Source organism: Triturus cristatus, chromosome 6 (assembly GCF_964204655.1).
Source record: "Triturus cristatus chromosome 6, aTriCri1.1, whole genome shotgun sequence".
NCBI lineage: Eukaryota > Metazoa > Chordata > Amphibia > Caudata > Salamandridae > Triturus > Triturus cristatus.
Genome location: NC_140589.1, coordinates 1,883,564,837 through 1,883,582,865, shown reverse-complemented (window position 1 = coordinate 1,883,582,865; position 18,029 = coordinate 1,883,564,837). Strand labels below are relative to the sequence as shown.

The window sequence follows — 18,029 nt, the reverse complement described above, 5'->3', positions numbered from 1 at the left end:
GTTCCTTGGAATAGTTCTAACCATCATATTCTCTTGTTGTCTCTGCATGCACTGTGGTCCTGTTATCTGCGACCTTTGTGCCACTATGTGCATCCCTAAACCCAAGTCACAAAGAGCAGAGAATATTAAAATGATGGTACAGCAACAGCTCGATGACCTCATGGCCATAGACATTGACTCAGATTAACATGAGTTTATGTATCTTGCCTGAGTTCTGGTAAAAGGAGGGTCTAAGGAAACTCGATTTTTAATTACAATCGTATCGACCCGCCATTTGTGCTCTGCCGCCATTTTAGGTTGCCTTCACTCAGGCAGCACAGCGAATGAAGTCCATTCTGCTTTTTCTGCTTATTCTGCAACATTGTGTTTAAAATAGCCTTCTGCCTCTATGTTACAAGGCTGGTATTAAGGTCTGACCGAGTACACTAATCCCTGTCTGGTTTTCTAATCCTTGTCTCAACTATCTGTTGGCTCACACTATTCTCCTCTGATTTTATCTTATCGTCTGGCCTTCGCTGTCCTTTGCTTGTGTTCTCTCATTTCACAACTGAACTCCAACACACACAAACTTATCTCGTCACCTGCAACTTCGTTGTGGATCGGTTAATGAATTAGTTTAAGGGAGGGGTGACAAACACAGCTGGAGAGGAGGCATCTTTAAGTTACCCGATACTCTGTTTTCAAATTCTTCCTATTGGTGCTGTCCTGTTTTCCAACATTTCTATTGGCTTTGTCCTGTCTTTACACTATTCTTACTGGCTCCTTTCTAAATGTTCTGGGCGTGTGTCTAGTTAATGAATAGTTTTCATATGATATAAAAGATTGTGCGCCACAGAGTAAAGTGGCAGTCTTCTGAGAATATACCTTGTGTACTTCTTGGACAACTGTACTAGCTGCAGCTAATAAATCTGATCTTTTACGCCTGACAGAGTGTCCCGTGTCTCTGTAAGTTGCGGCAGGTGAACCTAGGAGATTAAGGCGTCCCCTGCGCCGTCAGGCCCATAAGGTTCTGGTTCTTCACCCTGGTAGTTTATTCTGAGTCATAGAATTTATACTTGGATTACCTTCATGGGTCGAGCTGTTCACTTCAGCAAGGTGATCTATATGACCCCTAAGAATCCCTGATTGCGTCATTCTTGGCCCCATATAGTCCAATATGGCAATTTCCCCACTTCTATTTTTACCCATTTGGTTATTCAACTCAGGCCTCAATTCAAATTGCGATACACCAGGGTTTGAATGTTGATTATCTATACATAGCAACCGATTAGCCAGTCTAGACAAAATAGGTTGTAAATGAGCATTCATCACTACCTCCATCCTATTCCAAAATCCTTCCTCCATGCTCTGGTGTATAATCGGGGCCATCTGATTAGGTGTTCTATTTATTGATGTGGAGTCAGAACTCTCAGTCACTAATTCTGGTGCTAACTCAGTGGTCTCTTGCATGGCCTTCTTTACCGGGGGTTTAGGAATATGCTGTTTACGAGATCTCTTTACTACCTGACCCTTTCGTTTTTTACCCAATGGGGTTGGGCTGCTTGCGCCTATTTGTTTAGTTTTTTGTGCCCTTGTTATTACAGTTGGTTTAATTCTTTCGATCGGGGAATCGGAAATCTCTTGGATTCTGGGAGAGTCTGGGAGCAACAGGGGAGCCCATTAGATTGAAATCCTTCTTCCAAGTGACCCCCATCTAGGTTTGTATTGATAGTACTGGTAGCATCATTGCGACTCTGATGCAATTGTGAGTCTAGTGACAACCTACATTCGGTTAACTTAATTTCATTTACAATTACAGATGTAGCTTTTATTAAAAAGGCATCCAGGGTACCTACTACCCCTTTCGCTTTAACTTCCTTTGTTTTTGTCATTATTGACATAGCTACGGCTAAAAACACAAATTAGAATAAACTACAGCCAAAGAAGGCCACCTACGTGTAAAACAGCATATATGAATCCCACTCAATTAACAGCAATCGTCACCCCGCACAATATGTACAAGATGTAATGTCCAAACCACTGTCCTTATAGAAGTACCAAAAGTCTTACTTCGTCCGATTTGTCAAATGTTAATGCCGTGGGCCCGGCCTTGCCTCTTCTGGCCCCTGACGACCACAGACAGCCCGCCCTTTGCCTGGGCTTAGCAACGCGGGGGTTCTCCCAAGTTCTTAAGCGCCTCCGGGCGCGGAATGGGCATGTGTGGCTGCGGCTTCCTGCTGCAAAGACTCTCGGGCAATGTAGTTTCCCCCGCTCTGCGGCCGCACTAAAGTGACAGAGGCTGCGGCGGCGGGGGGAGACTTGCACCGGGAGCTGGAGCAAGGGGCCTGAGGGCCTGAGACGTCAAAAGCAAAGGTACATTTTGCCCCCAAAACGTTGAAGCAATAGTTCCACAAGGGGTTTCATGTTATTTCAAATAGAGTCCAGAAAGGACTCAATTTCCCAGAATGCAACAGTCTGTAGCACCATCAACGCAGAGCAGTTCAAAGAAAGAGTCTAAGTAAAGTGCTTGTTCTTCAGTAAGTATTGCCTCTTTACCTCTCTTCTTCACCTCACTCACCTCCTCAGCCGACCGCTGCAGAAACAAATTCCGATGTTATTCCCTGCCGTCTAGAGCCGTCTAGAGCAAGAGCGAGAGCCAAGGTTCCAAACTTGCGGAAAAATGTGCCAAGAGAAGGAGGGAGAGGCCGACGCTGGACCCCGTAGTCAATAAAGCAGACAAAAGTTTCCAGCGCTGTGGACTCAACTTTTGTGAGTTTTCTCTACACTCACACATCAAGCGGCCCGCCGCCCCAGCTTCTTTCTCTGCTGCACACCTAAACGAGGTCCTCCAGGCCAGGGGAATACAATTGTGCCGCCAAAGCCACTGCCAAAACCAATTTTCTGTCCGTAAAAAGAAGAACAGCCCCCATAGAGACCAAGAGCCGCTTCACTGCTGGGTGCCCGATGTAGGGAGCAATTACGGAGCCTCAAAAAGTGATAAAATCACTGAAATCAATAGTAAAAACCAGCCCAGCTAGCCATAAAACGGGCCCAGCTAGCCATAAAACCAGCTCAGCTAGCCATAAACCCGGCCCAGCTAGCCATAAAACCAGCTCACAATTGCGAAAAACCAGCCCACAGAGTGATCTGTCAGACCAACCAGTTGAGCACCGCCTGATTGCCCTCTATGCCAGTCTCACCCTGTCTGTGTGCAGTAGGTGTGGGCACTGGAGGGGCTGGGCTTAGTCCCGAGGCCCTCCTATCCATCCCCAGCCCCATTCATTAAGAAAAGAGCCCCTAATCCTTGCGCTGATGTCCTAGGGACCTTTCCCACCCTGTGATGGACTGCGGCTGTGCAGGGTCTCGAATCACCAGCAGAAATCCCGCTCTGTGAAGGGGTTCCCAGCCCATCTTTTGTGCCACTTTGTCGTACCTGCTCTTCACCGTAGAGCGTGCGAAGTGGCCTTACGTCACACGTGCCACTGTATGAGATGGCAGGTCTGATGTCACATCCGGGAGAGCGTGCAAAGGGTGCCTTCTGTCACACGTGGCACCGTATTAGCTGACAGGTCTGATGTCTCATCCGGGAGAGCGTGCAAAGGGGGCCTTACGTCACACGTGCCTGTATGAGTTTGCAGGTCTGATGTCTCATCCGGGAGAGCGTGCAAAGGGGGCCTTACGTCACACGTGCCTGTATGAGTTTGCAGGTCTGATGTCTCATCCGGGAGAGCGTGCAAAGGGGGCCTTACGTCACAAGTGGAACTGTATGATGAGTTGGCACGTCTGATGTCACATGCGGGAGAGCGTGCAAATGGGGCCTTACGTCACACTTGGTACCGTATGATGAGTTGGCAGGTTTGATGTCATATCCGGGAGAGCGTGCAAAGGGGGCCTTACGTCACACTTGGCACCGTATGATGAGTTGGCAGGTCTGATACCACGTCCACCTCTGTAAATACTGAACACGATGACGTTTCTGAGGCCGAGCCAGAGTGCAGTCAATAAAAGCCGATGCCGCCCCGGCCCTGGCAGTGCCTCCGAGGCTGGCACGCAGGATGAGGCCTCCGTCTGCCACAGGGGTGTTGACACTGGTTCTTTTCTGTGTTTTGATTTTCAGGAGCGCTGCAGAAGCCGCGGACCCTGCTTTAGAGAATGATTTCCCCCCGCACTGGCAGCTGGCCCCGGGAGACATCGACTCTTTCCGAATTAAACTACTACTGGTCGTTTATCCGTGGACATATCTGGAAAGAATGGGGATGTACAGAAAGAACCCTACTAAATAACACTTTTAAATATTTCGCCATTTTGGGATTGAATGAAACTGGCAACCTGTTGTGGGGTCTTCCCCTCCAGCTCGGGTGGCAGTTTGTGACAGGTAAGCATTCTGAAAGTAGGAAATATCTGGGAGAAAGGCATAGTTTTGTTAAATAATGTTTAACTGGATCGAATATCAGACGTAATGTCCCTTTGTCTGAAAGGACGTTGAAGATTCTGAACTTGCACGAATGTTCATTGTTATTTCAGGATGTGACGCACCCCGAGTCAATCCCCACCTGTCTATATCTTCGGCAGCTCCTTCTAGTCTTTATCACGCGTTCAAGAGTCATTTCTGTGTCTCACTCTCCTTTTTACCATATTAGGGTGAAAGCGAGTTTTCTTCATTTCCCGTCCATTCCTGTGCATCGCGGCGCGCGGCCCATGTCTCGTGCGGTGCCCTCTGCATGCTCTGGTTTTAGTGGCCCTGAATTCTGCATCCCGGAAGTTAGAGTTGTGCCTTTCTCGTGATGAGCATTGCTCCGACAGTCCTAGAATCCCCTATGCGGCTGGCTGAGGTAAGCACACTTCATGGGACTTCTTGCAGCTACATAGGGGTGTGGACGTGTGAATCGATGCTTGTGTAATACGTTATGATGTCTTGACTTAGATTTTTATGCCGTTCTATTGCCTTTCTAAATAGGATATTTACCTGGAAAAATGCGCTTGTTTTGTAAAGTGCCGCGCACAAGTAACGGGTCCATTTCTGATATATTGTCGCTTTATGTTCTGGCATTTGTGTAATTTTGCATGAAAACTGAGAAAATACCAAACACAACGAGAAGATGGACAGAGAGCTGACACTTTTCAACCACTCACCCCCAGTCACAGATCGGGGTTTATTCCATCATTCTTTTGCTCACTTTGCCGCCCCAGTTTGGACCCAGCATTATGCAAATCAGTCTTGACCCTGCTCCTCATGGGAAGAGTCCAGCCCAAACTACCAGGGCAAGTCCTCCCTGAAACGGAAACAATCATCCTGGGGCCAGTTTTGGGGTGACACCCCTCATCAGTCAGGCTAGATCGAATCTAGTGGCACAGCGAGCAAGGAAGCTAGGTCTGGGCATACCCGTGGCCACTTAGGGCAAACAAAGCAGACGCGACAAGATTTTGGACGGAGCGCTGTAACTTTTGAACCAGTCACCCCAGTCAAGAGGTTCAATCCATTGTTCGTTTGCTCACTTTGCCGCCCCAGTTTGGACCCAGCCAGAAAATACTGCACGCCGAACAAAGCAAAGAGCACAATTGATGCAAGGGGGCCTGCAGGATTGACACCTTCCTGCACATAACAATCCTGAGAGGCATGCCCCTCTTTCTACGTGTGCTGCAGAAAGAGGAGGTAACAAGGCAAAATAAAGATATTTCTCCTTGTAACAACATTCTAAATCATGCTGCAAACGTCCGTTCTTCGTGGCAGCTCCTATTAAAATGGTGAGTCTGCTGCAATGCTTCCAAGGGCCCCCAGATGTACCACACAGCTGTGCTTTCACAGCACACAGCTCTGTGCTGTATTATAATTGTCCAAAATGTTGAGGCCCTGGCAAGTAAAGTCAAGTACCAGATTCATATGCCTCTAAGTTGCTATGAAAGAACTCTCATAACAAACTTCAACTCAGTCAGGAATTCACCATCTAGGGCTCTCTACAGCTAGAAAATCAGCATTTTTGCATTGGGACTGGGCATCAAGACTATTGAAAATACAAATATCTGCCCTACTACAGTTAGATTGCCAATCTCATTCATGAAGCTTCTAGCGCTAAGAGACTGGTTTCAAGGAGCGAATTAAATAGCGGTCTCTACAGAAACAGCTGTAGCGCAAAGATTGCACTTGCAGGTGGTGGATGTCGATCGCGTCCAGTAAGTAGATCAAGCTCTTAGGTAAATTGCAGCAGGTCAAAGCTGCTGCTGATATTCAGGATGGGGACAAGGCCTGGTGTTTATCAGGACCTGCTGACTTTGATAGTCGCCAAAATCCCAGGGGATGCGGAGGCTCCGAGTCCCGGCAAACAGAATCAGTCATACATTTACCACCGGGAGAAGAATTGCTCTGGTCCAATGCAGCCACCTTCCGCACGTGGTGCCAGCGCCCGCGCTTAATGCTCCCAGACATAATTCTGAAAAGATATTCATATCTCTGGGACATATAATGGAGTTAATCATGGGCGCTGGTAGTAACGGCGTGAGAGGTGCTGGAACACCCACAAAATACCCATTCTGGAGCTCGTAAAGCAAATGAGCAATGCAGATGTTTTGTTTTTATCTTCTCATGGAGGTCCCATCCTCGTCGCCAGTGTGATGAAGAATACACTATCTCAGGTAAGACACAGGTTTTATTATGTCACCACCAACTCAGTCCAGAACCCTTCTGTCACCCAACCCACAAGAGGCTGCAATAGAACGTTGGGAACAGGGGAGGGAAAAACCATGAGGGAGGAAAAGACGGGGGTGGGCGGGACAAACCACAGGTTACAACACCAATATTAACAGATTTCTGCTTATTCTTTAAACATGGAGATTAAAGTTTATTTATTTTTTCCTCTGACTGCGAAGTGACGGAGTTTGTAATATAAACTACATGACAACCTTGCTGCGGGTGAAAGGAAAGGCTGTAGAATGTTTATTTTTTACCAATACACAACATAACTTGAACTGTACAAATGTTTCAAAATATGTCAGCAGTTAGGAAAGCACAAATGAAGCACTCTCTTTTGTAATTCTGTAGTGTGAAGGAAAAGCAATTTTTGAGGGGATCAAATGTGCAAATTATCAATTTTCACTAAAACCTAATTTCTGCACATTATCATTTGTTTTCTCTACTTACCAGTAAAGCTACTGTTAGAAATGGGATTTCTGGTTGGCTAGGGCTTGCGCCAAAGCCAGACAGAAACCACCACTCTAGTCAGGGCTGGGGAGTTACACGCCAAAGATAACCCCTGCTCACCCCCTTGGTAGCTTGGCACGAGCAGACAGGCTTATCCCTGAGGCGATGTGTAAAGCGTTTGCGCGCGCACCCAGCAACAACACCCAAGGCCCACCACAAAGGAAACTCCACACAAGGTATTCTATAAAAATAGCCTTTGTATTATACACAACACATTAGATAAAAACACACACTCTACAATGTGCCAACAGGCACGGGCAGAATTTACAAGGGATTATATATACAGGGGACAGGGCCACCTGGACCACTGTCAGCAATTAGCACTTTTTAGAACATAGGAATAATACTGTAGTACAAAATAGCAAAGGTAGCACACAACCAGTAACTACTGGTAACCAGAAAGTACCACCTACGCAACCCTAACCACCTTAGGACAATATTGCGCAGGGAATCAGGGCCTCACTAGCACCACCTGTACTAGGGAGAAAACAACCACCTAAGTATCACACTACTTGTAGGGGTCTAAGCACATAAACACATGATGCATAACATTCAGAGGTGTAAAGCAGAGCACATGACGCATAAACACATTCAGAGGTGCAGGAAAGGAACAATGGCGCAAAAACTCACATTAGCCACCACCTGTGGCAGTCCCAGGCCAACTGGCCGTGAAGGGGCAAGGGCGCCCTGTGTCCAAATGTTAGGGCAAGGCTGCGCAAGCTGCGCCAGCCAACACACAGAGGCCACAACCTAAACGTTGCAGTTGCCCACTAAGTGCTGGGCAACTGGAGAGATGCAGTGGCACCACTGTGCCTTGTTAAACAAATCTGGCGGGGGGGTTGGAGCCTCTCCTGGGCTCGAACCACGCAAAATGCCCCCTAGAGCCTCGCAGGCTCCAAACAACTCTGTGGGGCAAGGTGGGAGTGGCCCGCTGCCATCTGGGGCCACTCAATCACAAGAGAAATGCCCCCGTCGTTGGAGCGCCCTGAGCGCTCTGAACATTCATGCCCCCTGAGCCTCGCAGGCTCTACAACAAGAATGCGCCCCTTCGTTGGAGCGCACCAGCGCTCAAAGAAAACAATGCGGGGTGTTGGAGCCCCACGAGCGCTCTGAAGTATTATGCCCCCACGATGGAGTCCCTCTGGACTCTTGAAACAATGCCCCCTTGGACGTTGGAGTCCCGCTCGGGGGACTCAGCAGGGTAAACGAAGTCCCCCTGAGCCTTGCTGGCTCCGAAACCACTGGGGGGGGGGGGGCGCGTTGCAGGCTCGTCAGAGTGTGAGCCCCGTTGGAGCGCACCAGCGCTCAAAGACACACAGGCTGCCCCGGGCACCCTCCCGCACTCACCGGGCTCTTGGTCCTGCACGATGCTCCTCCTCGACTTCTCGCAGGGGAAACGGCTGCCGGGCTGCACACGGGGCCTCTTCCTCGTCGCTGGGGATCCGGGAGCCGGGACTTCCTGCTTCCGCTCAGCGTCAGGATGACGTGGCGGTTGGAGTCCCGGTTGCCAGGCAACCCCGTGGTTTCCCCAGAGTCCGCGTCACTTCCCTTTTCTGCGGCTCGGGCCGCGGCGGTGATGCGGTGACAATGAGGGGTAGGCTCCCTCGTCTTTTATCATACGAGCGGGGTGGGCACCTGCTCGAGGTCGCAATAATGCGGGGTGGGCACCCGCCAACCAAATAACTAAATAAGCGGGGTAGGCACCCGCGTAGTACACGGCAACGACAGCGGGGTGGGCTCCCGCTGTAAAAATAATGAATTAAGCGGGGCAAATGCCGGGTGGGCACCGGCCTCCAGAAATACAGCGCTCCTAGCGCTACTGCCAACAATGAAAGCGCCCTAGAAGCGCTGGGGGTCCAAATAAAGCGCTCCTAGCGCTATAAGCCAACGAAAAGCGCTCCCAGCGCCTAGGCATACAAAAAAAACACCACAAAGTCCAGCAGAGTTCTTCCCTGCATGCAGCAGGGCAGGGGTGGGGGGCAAGGCTGGACCCAGAGCCAGCTCACTGGGCCTCCAGGCAGGGAGGTAGTCCAAGTGGCGGTCCTCTGGTCCAGCAGCAGCAGCAGCAGCCCCCCTCAGGTAAGATCCTGGCAGAGAACAGTTTCTGTGGGGACACAGCCCCATTTTTATACAGGCAAACCCTTTGTTCTGGGTTCAGGGTGAGGGGGAAAACCAGTCGCAGCTGGTTGGGGAGCACCCTTGATGTGCTCAGCCCCTCACTCTATTCACTGGAAGGGCTAGGGTCGTCAGTCGCACCACAGGGGGCAGGGCCAGCATTGTGTTTGGAAAACCCTGTCCTATTCAGGACCCAGGTGGACTCCTCCCACCCATCTAGCTGCTGATCTCCCCATTCACCACTGGGTGACTCATCCTGACACTGGGGAATCCCTAGCCCGTCACATGACATGACCAGCCAATCACGCGACAGACACACTGCACACAGAAGTGCCCACTTCTAGAAGTGGCACTTCCACACTAGGTACATGCACGCCGCACACATCATCGCGCAGCATTCACTCCCACGAGTCCGCACATACCAAACTCGGGCCTGCACACCCCACGCATCAGGAACTACTAGGGACACATACATTCCCCATGCATTCCTATGGGAGGGCAGGCCTATCTCACCACATGCACTCAGAGCACGCACGCACTTTACCCTGGGACACAGGGAAAGTGCGCAGAAACCAAACAATCACCACACCAAGTCACCAGTAAAAATCAAAAAAGTTCAGGGGTGAACCTGCCAGAAGGGCCAAGTCCAACACAACCCCCTTCCAGCCAAAACGCAGGGCAGCCCAATCACCACCGTGATGGACTTCCCTGCTTGGGGCGATAGAACACGGACGCGGGCCCGCAACTGCAGGGACACCCTCCGGTTCTACGCCACGGCGAACCCATGGAATTCTTTCTAACACCACTGTCTGGACCAACTGGGCTACCCCACTGGTACTCCCAAGTTGTCCGCGGCCAAGACCAGGCCCTAGGCCACCCAGGTGCCACTGGTCTTTGCCTAACCACAGAGTGGGGGGTAGTAACCCCTGGCACATAGCGGCCATTCTCCACTCTTCCTCTCTGAAAGACAGGACTAGACTGCCACTGGTTCTCCAGCCTAGGGTCTACACCCTCAGGCGGACCAGGAGTCTCAGGGAAGGCTCTCCTCCCCCTACCTCTTCTCCTAGGGTTCCTCCTCCTCTGGCGAGGGGTACACCTAGAACGCCATTCCAACCCAGGGTTTAACCCCTCAGGTTGTACCGGGGGCAGAGGTGGGCTCTCCCACCCTCTGCACCCCCTTCCAGAACCCTGCTCCCTACCAACTGGGGCGGTACCTCTGGAAGAAGAACTGGTCGGGACGCTGATTACAGACGTCCCACCCTTCAGGTCAGGCTGATCCCGAACCTGGCCTTCCAACCTCTGGCCTAGAACCTTTGGTGGAATAATTGCCTGGCACTCCAGGACTTCTGGGGATCTCCACTCCATCCCCCTGAGGCTATCAAATGACACGTATGTCGAGCTACTGTCTGTCTGGCGCTGATCTCCCGTCCCCTGTCCACCTGACAGTGCGCGGACATCCCCCAGAACAGAAGTGGTGTCACCCTGGTCACTACACGGGAACCTAGCCCAACTGGGAAGTCCCTGACCCACCGGCTCTTCCACTGGGGAACTCATCCCCCAATCACTCACGCTGGACTCCTGTACCCTCCCTACCGGAGCGGTACCGCCAGACTCCAGAACCACAGGAGCCCTGGTTACAGGTGCCCCAGGTCCTCCACTCACTAAGAGATCTTCCTCAAGTGGACTAACAGGACAGCCTAGGTCCCCAACTTGGTGTTCCCTCATGAAACCATCCAAGTCCTGAGGCAGGGTTTCGGGCGTCTGGGGACCCTCGGTCACCCCCTCACTCCTGCTCCACTGAGCCAGGCAGCGAGCCCCTACACCCTCCTCGCTATCCTGGGACCTAGCTGGGCTACACTGAGCCTCCTCCACCACGCTGGGCTGGAGGATCTCTGACCCACTATTGTTGGAATCACTCACTAATGACACTAGAGAACCTCTGGCCCTTTCCCAGCGCTCTGCTTCCTCTGCAAGTTCCCATGGACAAAAAGAGTTATACCTCAACAGGTGTTGGCGCAACCCTGGAGAACAACTACTGAGCATCTGCTCTTTGATAATCATATTTAGTACTCCATCCAGATCCTGCTCCGGGTTAAACACCAACCAGTCCACCAGGGCATCATGACATTCCTCCACAGCCTCCTCCCAAGACTGGTGAGACAGCTTCTTACTGCACCTGAACTTCAACCTACATTCCTCCTCTCGGGAACAAGGTACCACACTCGGGGAACTGGGACTGGGACTCTCTATACTGCACTTTATATTGCTGCCCCCCCTGGACTCCACCCTCACTGGGGAATCCAGAAAACTACCACTGCGCTCAGGGGACAGGGAAAGGGGTGAGGCGCTATCTTCTACGCTGGACCCAGCAAGGGACTCCCTACCTACGGGGTCCTCACTCTCTACTGGCGTCCAGGTACTGTCATCTTCTTCTGAGTCTTCAGGGCTCCCCACAGACCCACCACCCTCCAGGTGTGAGGCCCGGGCCCTTTCTTCCTCACTGCGCTCACGTTTCCATTCATCTGCTTGCCATCCAATCATGTAGTTCCTCAATTCGTACACAGTGTCTGACTCTCTCACCCCTATGTTTCTTTCTCTACAGAACCTTTCCAACTCCTGCATACTGTAATAAACTAGATCACTGAGATCAAAAGCAGGCTCCATTCTGGCAGACGTTCTAGAGAAAAGATCACACAGGGAACCTAGGGGTCTGAGTTTAACAGGAGTACACAATTCACAAAAAGATTTAGCAAGCTCTCTAACCCAGAGAACTCACACTCACTTGCCTAGTGCCACTCACCACTCATCCACACACAACCCTCCCCTCGGACTGGTAAGGCAGTTTCTACCACCCCTGATTCCTCAACCTGACCACCACGTGACACAGGTACCAACTCTGGGCGCAGGGCGGGGGACAAATGTACAGGACACTATTACGCTGCCACCACTGGATCCCACCCTCTGGTGAATCCAGAAAACACAATGCACTAAGGGGGATGATCTACCCTCCCGAGCTAGGGACACCTAACTCACAGTGCACAAAAACACATTTCCAAGGAAATGACAATTAAAACAATTTTAAATCAATAATCCCTATACCATGTGATTTATCTAAATGCAGAGTTTTGTAGTGCGGCCAGTTGCCGCTGCGGTACAGCGCAAACGCAAGTCCAAATCCCACCGCTGATCACCAATGTTAGAAATGGGATTTCTGGTTGGCTAGGGCTTGCGCCAAAGCCAGACAGAAACCACCACTCTAGTCAGGGCTGGGGAGTTACACGCCAAAGATAACCCCTGCTCACCCCCTTGGTAGCTTGGCACGAGCAGACAGGCTTATCCCTGAGGCGATGTGTAAAGCGTTTGCGCGCGCACCCAGCAACAACACCCAAGGCCCACCACAAAGGAAACTCCACACAAGGTATTCTATAAAAATAGCCTTTGTATTATACACAACACATTAGATAAAAACACACACTCTACAATGTGCCAACAGGCACGGGCAGAATTTACAAGGGATTATATATACAGGGGACAGGGCCACCTGGACCACTGTCAGGAATTAGCACTTTTTAGAACATAGGAATAATACTGTAGTACAAAATAGCAAAGGTAGCACACAACCAGTAACTACTGGTAACCAGAAAGTACCACCTACGCAACCCTAACCACCTTAGGACAATATTGCGCAGGGAATCAGGGCCTCACTAGCACCACCTGTACTAGGGAGAAAACAACCACCTAAGTATCACACTACTTGTAGGGGTCTAAGCACATAAACACATGATGCATAACATTCAGAGGTGTAAAGCAGAGCACATGACGCATAAACACATTCAGAGGTGCAGGAAAGGAACAATGGCGCAAAAACTCACATTAGCCACCACCTGTGGCAGTCCCAGGCCAACTGGCCGTGAAGGGGCAAGGGCGCCCTGTGTCCAAATGTTAGGGCAAGGCTGCGCAAGCTGCGCCAGCCAACACACAGAGGCCACAACCTAAACGTTGCAGTTGCCCACTAAGTGCTGGGCAACTGGAGAGATGCAGTGGCACCACTGTGCCTTGTTAAACAAATCTGGCGGGGGGGTTGGAGCCTCTCCTGGGCTCGAACCACGCAAAATGCCCCCTAGAGCCTCGCAGGCTCCAAACAACTCTGTGGGGCAAGGTGGGAGTGGCCCGCTGCCATCTGGGGCCACTCAATCACAAGAGAAATGCCCCCGTCGTTGGAGCGCCCTGAGCGCTCTGAACATTCATGCCCCCTGAGCCTCGCAGGCTCTACAACAAGAATGCGCCCCTTCGTTGGAGCGCACCAGCGCTCAAAGAAAACAATGCGGGGTGTTGGAGCCCCACGAGCGCTCTGAAGTATTATGCCCCCACGATGGAGTCCCTCTGGACTCTTGAAACAATGCCCCCTTGGACGTTGGAGTCCCGCTCGGGGGACTCAGCAGGGTAAACGAAGTCCCCCTGAGCCTTGCTGGCTCCGAAACCACTGGGGGGGGGGGGCGCGTTGCAGGCTCGTCAGAGTGTGAGCCCCGTTGGAGCGCACCAGCGCTCAAAGACACAAAGGCTGCCCCGGGCACCCTCCCGCACTCACCGGGCTCTTGGTCCTGCACGATGCTCCTCCTCGACTTCTCGCAGGGGAAACGGCTGCCGGGCTGCACACGGGGCCTCTTCCTCGTCGCTGGGGATCCGGGAGCCGGGACTTCCTGCTTCCGCTCAGCGTCAGGATGACGTGGCGGTTGGAGTCCCGGTTGCCAGGCAACCCCGTGGTTTCCCCAGAGTCCGCGTCACTTCCCTTTTCTGCGGCTCGGGCCGCGGCGGTGATGCGGTGACAATGAGGGGTAGGCTCCCTCGTCTTTTATCATACGAGCGGGGTGGGCACCCGCTCGAGGTCGCAATAATGCGGGGTGGGCACCCGCCAACCAAATAACTAAATAAGCGGGGTAGGCACCCGCGTAGTACACGGCAACGACAGCGGGGTGGGCTCCCGCTGTAAAAATAATGAATTAAGCGGGGCAAATGCCGGGTGGGCACCGGCCTCCAGAAATACAGCGCTCCTAGCGCTACTGCCAACAATGAAAGTGCCCTAGAAGCGCTGGGGGTCCAAATAAAGCGCTCCTAGCGCTATAAGCCAACGAAAAGCGCTCCCAGCGCCTAGGCATACAAAAAAAACACCACAAAGTCCAGCAGAGTTCTTCCCTGCATGCAGCAGGGCAGGGGTGGGGGGCAAGGCTGGACCCAGAGCCAGCTCACTGGGCCTCCAGGCAGGGAGGTAGTCCAAGTGGCGGTCCTCTGGTCCAGCAGCAGCAGCAGCAGCCCCCCTCAGGTAAGATCCTGGCAGAGAACAGTTTCTGTGGGGACACAGCCCCATTTTTATACAGGCAAACCCTTTGTTCTGGGTTCAGGGTGAGGGGGAAAACCAGTCGCAGCTGGTTGGGGAGCACCCTTGATGTGCTCAGCCCCTCACTCTATTCACTGGAAGGGCTAGGGTCGTCAGTCGCACCACAGGGGGCGGGGCCAGCATTGTGTTTGGAAAACCCTGTCCTATTCAGGACCCAGGTGGACTCCTCCCACCCATCTAGCTGCTGATCTCCCCATTCACCACTGGGTGACTCATCCTGACACTGGGGAATCCCTAGCCCGTCACATTACATGACCAGCCAATCACGCGACAGACACACTGCACACAGAAGTGCCCACTTCTAGAAGTGGCACTTCCACACTAGGTACATGCACGCCGCACACATCATCGCGCAGCATTCACTCCCACGAGTCCGCACATACCAAACTCGGGCCTGCACACCCCACGCATCAGGAACTACTAGGGACACATACATTCCCCATGCATTCCTATGGGAGGGCAGGCCTATCTCACCACATGCACTCAGAGCACGCACGCACTTTACCCTGGGACACAGGGAAAGTGCGCAGAAACCAAACAATCACCACACCAAGTCACCAGTAAAAATCAAAAAAGTTCAGGGGTGAACCTGCCAGAAGGGCCAAGTCCAACAGCTACATGTGTGTGAAAATGTAGAGGCCATTTCAATGGAGATGTGCTGTCTGTAACGGACAGTTTTTACCACACCATTATGTAGTGATATATCGGTGTGCTCCAAAATGCACCACTGAGTACAAACCACAGTCTCTTCCTACTCTCCCGCTGGGTGGGAGTGGCGCACCTCCTACGCTTGCTCCTTGTGCGATACTTGAATGTTTCACAATCCTTATCACTTCACAGTCAAACACTGATGGCGGCTCCCGCGCTCTGAACATTGAACTGCAGCGCTGTGAGCGGTATGCGGGCAGAGGCGTTTGGGGTTAGGTGGCCCATGGGCGTTGAGGAGACAACGTCACCCCCACTGAGAATGCTTGACCTACTTTAGCTCAACTTTTTTAACCTGCTCTGTTTTATTCAGTTAGTTTGAATTGCTTTACAAAATCTCCATGTTCCCTAATGTTTTAAAAAAGTGTGTTGAAAAACCTACCCTATAACAAAAACAAGCATTGGAAATGCAATAGGTCTTGCATTTGTTGGAGCTGGAGCTATTGGTATTGTAAATGGCAATGTTTTGTACTTTGAAAAAGGTCTTGTGTTTGTTAGAGCTATTCACATTGTAAATGGCAATGTTTTTTATTTATCCTTAGGGTTCTATATAGCACAAACTTAACAGCCTCTGTTGTGAATTTCGATTCATCAAAGTTTTGTGAGCCCTGAAATTTGCACAAGTAAAGTGCTAACAGTATAAATATGGGCACTGTTTAATAAACAAAGCCACTGCAATACAAGAGCAAAGGTGACCGAGTGACTGCTTCTGGGTTTACGGAGTTGCTTACACTCACTGCCCGTTAAAGCTAGCTAGCCCGCTACTATGAGTTTATCAAACTTAATGCTATGTTTTCTTATGTTATGTTATGCTATGCTATGCTATGTTTTGTTATGCTATGCTATGTTTTGTGTATGCTATGCTATGTTTTGATATGCTATGCTTTGTTTTGTTATGCTATGCTATGTTTTGTTATGCTATGTTTTGTTTTGTTATGCTATGTTTTGTTGTGTTTTGCTATGCTATGTGTTGTTTTGTTAGGCGATGCTACGTTTTGTTAGGCTATGCTATGTTTTTTTATGCTATGCTATGTTTTGTTGTGTTTTGCTATGCTATGCTTTGTTATGCTATGTTTTGTTTTGCTATGCTATGCTTTGCTATGTTTTGTTATGTTCTGTTATGCTATGCTATGTTTTGTTGTGTTTTGTTATGCTATGCTGTGTTATGCTATGTTTTGTTTTGCTATGCTATGCTTTGCTATGTTTTCTTATGTTCTGTTATGCTATGCTATGTTTTTTTAGCTATGCTTTGTTATGCTATGCTATGTTTTGTTATGCTATGCTATGTTTTGTTGTGTTTTGTTATGCTATGTTTTGTTATGCTAGGTTTTGTTATGCTATGTTTTGTTATGCTATGCGTTGTTATGCTATGTTTTGTTATGCTATGCTATGTTTTGTTTTGTTATGCTATGCTATGTTTTGTTTAGTTATGCTATGCTACGTTTTGTTGTGTTTTGTTATGCTATGCTTTGTTATGCTATGTTTTGTTTTGTTATGTTATTTTTTGTTATGCTATGCTATGTTGTGTTTTGTTATGCTATGCTATGTTTTGTGATGCTATGCTATGTTTTGTTGTGTTTTGTTATGCTATGCTTTGTTTTGTTATACTATGTTTTGTTTTGCTATGCTATGTTTTGTTGTGTTTTGTTATGCTATGCTTTGTTATGCTATGCTGTGATTTGTTGTGTTGTGTTAAGCTACGCTATGTTGTGTTGTGTTTTGCTATGCTATGTTTTGTTATGCTATGCTATGTTTTGTTATGCTATGCTATGCTTTTTTATGCTATGTTTTGTTTTGATATGCTATGCTATTCCATGTTTTTTATGCTATGCTATGTTTTGTTTAGTTATGCTATGCTATGTTTTGTTGTGTTTTGTTATGCTATGCTATGGTATGTTTTGTTGTGTTTTGTTATGCTATGCTATGTTTTGCTATGCTATAATATGTTTTGTTATGCTATGCTATGTTTTGCGATGCTATGCTATGTTTTGTTGTTTTTTGTTATGCTATGCTTTGTTTTGTTATGCTATGTTTTGTTTTGCTATGCTATGTTTTGTTATGTTATGCTTTGTTATGCTATGCTGTGATTTGTTGTGTTGTCTTATGCTATGCTATATTTTGTTGTGTTTTGCTATGCTATGCTATGTTTTGTTATGCTATGCTATGCTATGCTTTTTTATGCTATGTTTTGTTTTGATATGCTATGCTATTCTATGTTTTTTATGCTAAGCTATGTTTTGTTTAGCTATGCTATGCTATGTTTTGTTGTGTTTTGTTATGCCATGCTATGTTTTGTTGTGTTTTGTTATGCTATGCAATGTTTTGCTATGCTATGTTTTGGTATGCTATGCTATGTTTTGTTATGCTATGCTATGTTTGGTTGTGTTTTGCTATGCTATGCTTTGTTTTGTTATGCTATGCTATGTTTTGCGATGCTATGCTATGTTTTGTTGTGTTTTGTTATACTATGCTTTGTTTTGTTATGCTATGTTTTGTTTTGCTATGCTATGTTTTGGTATGCTATGCTGTGATTTGTTGTGTTGTGTTATGCTATGCTTTGTTGTGTTTTGCTATGCTATGCTTTGTTATGCTATGCTATGTTTTGTTATGCTATGCTATGCTTTGTTATGCTATGTTTTG

The 18,029-nt window shown here is 49.2% G+C and overlaps 1 protein-coding gene across 1 annotated transcript in view; it reads left to right on the top strand.

Annotated features, from left to right (window-relative positions):
• The first annotated feature begins 4,009 nt into the window (after positions 1 to 4,009).
• LOC146822289 (protein LEG1 homolog) overlaps positions 4,010 to 18,029 on the top strand; it is a 121,096-nt gene continuing 107,076 nt past the window's right edge. Inside the window, exon 1 of the mRNA XM_085613379.1 lies at positions 4,010 to 4,354. Within this exon, the coding sequence (XP_085469505.1) occupies positions 4,132 to 4,354 (223 nt within the window). The 5' untranslated portion in view covers positions 4,010 to 4,131. The remainder of the gene's footprint in view (positions 4,355 to 18,029) is intronic.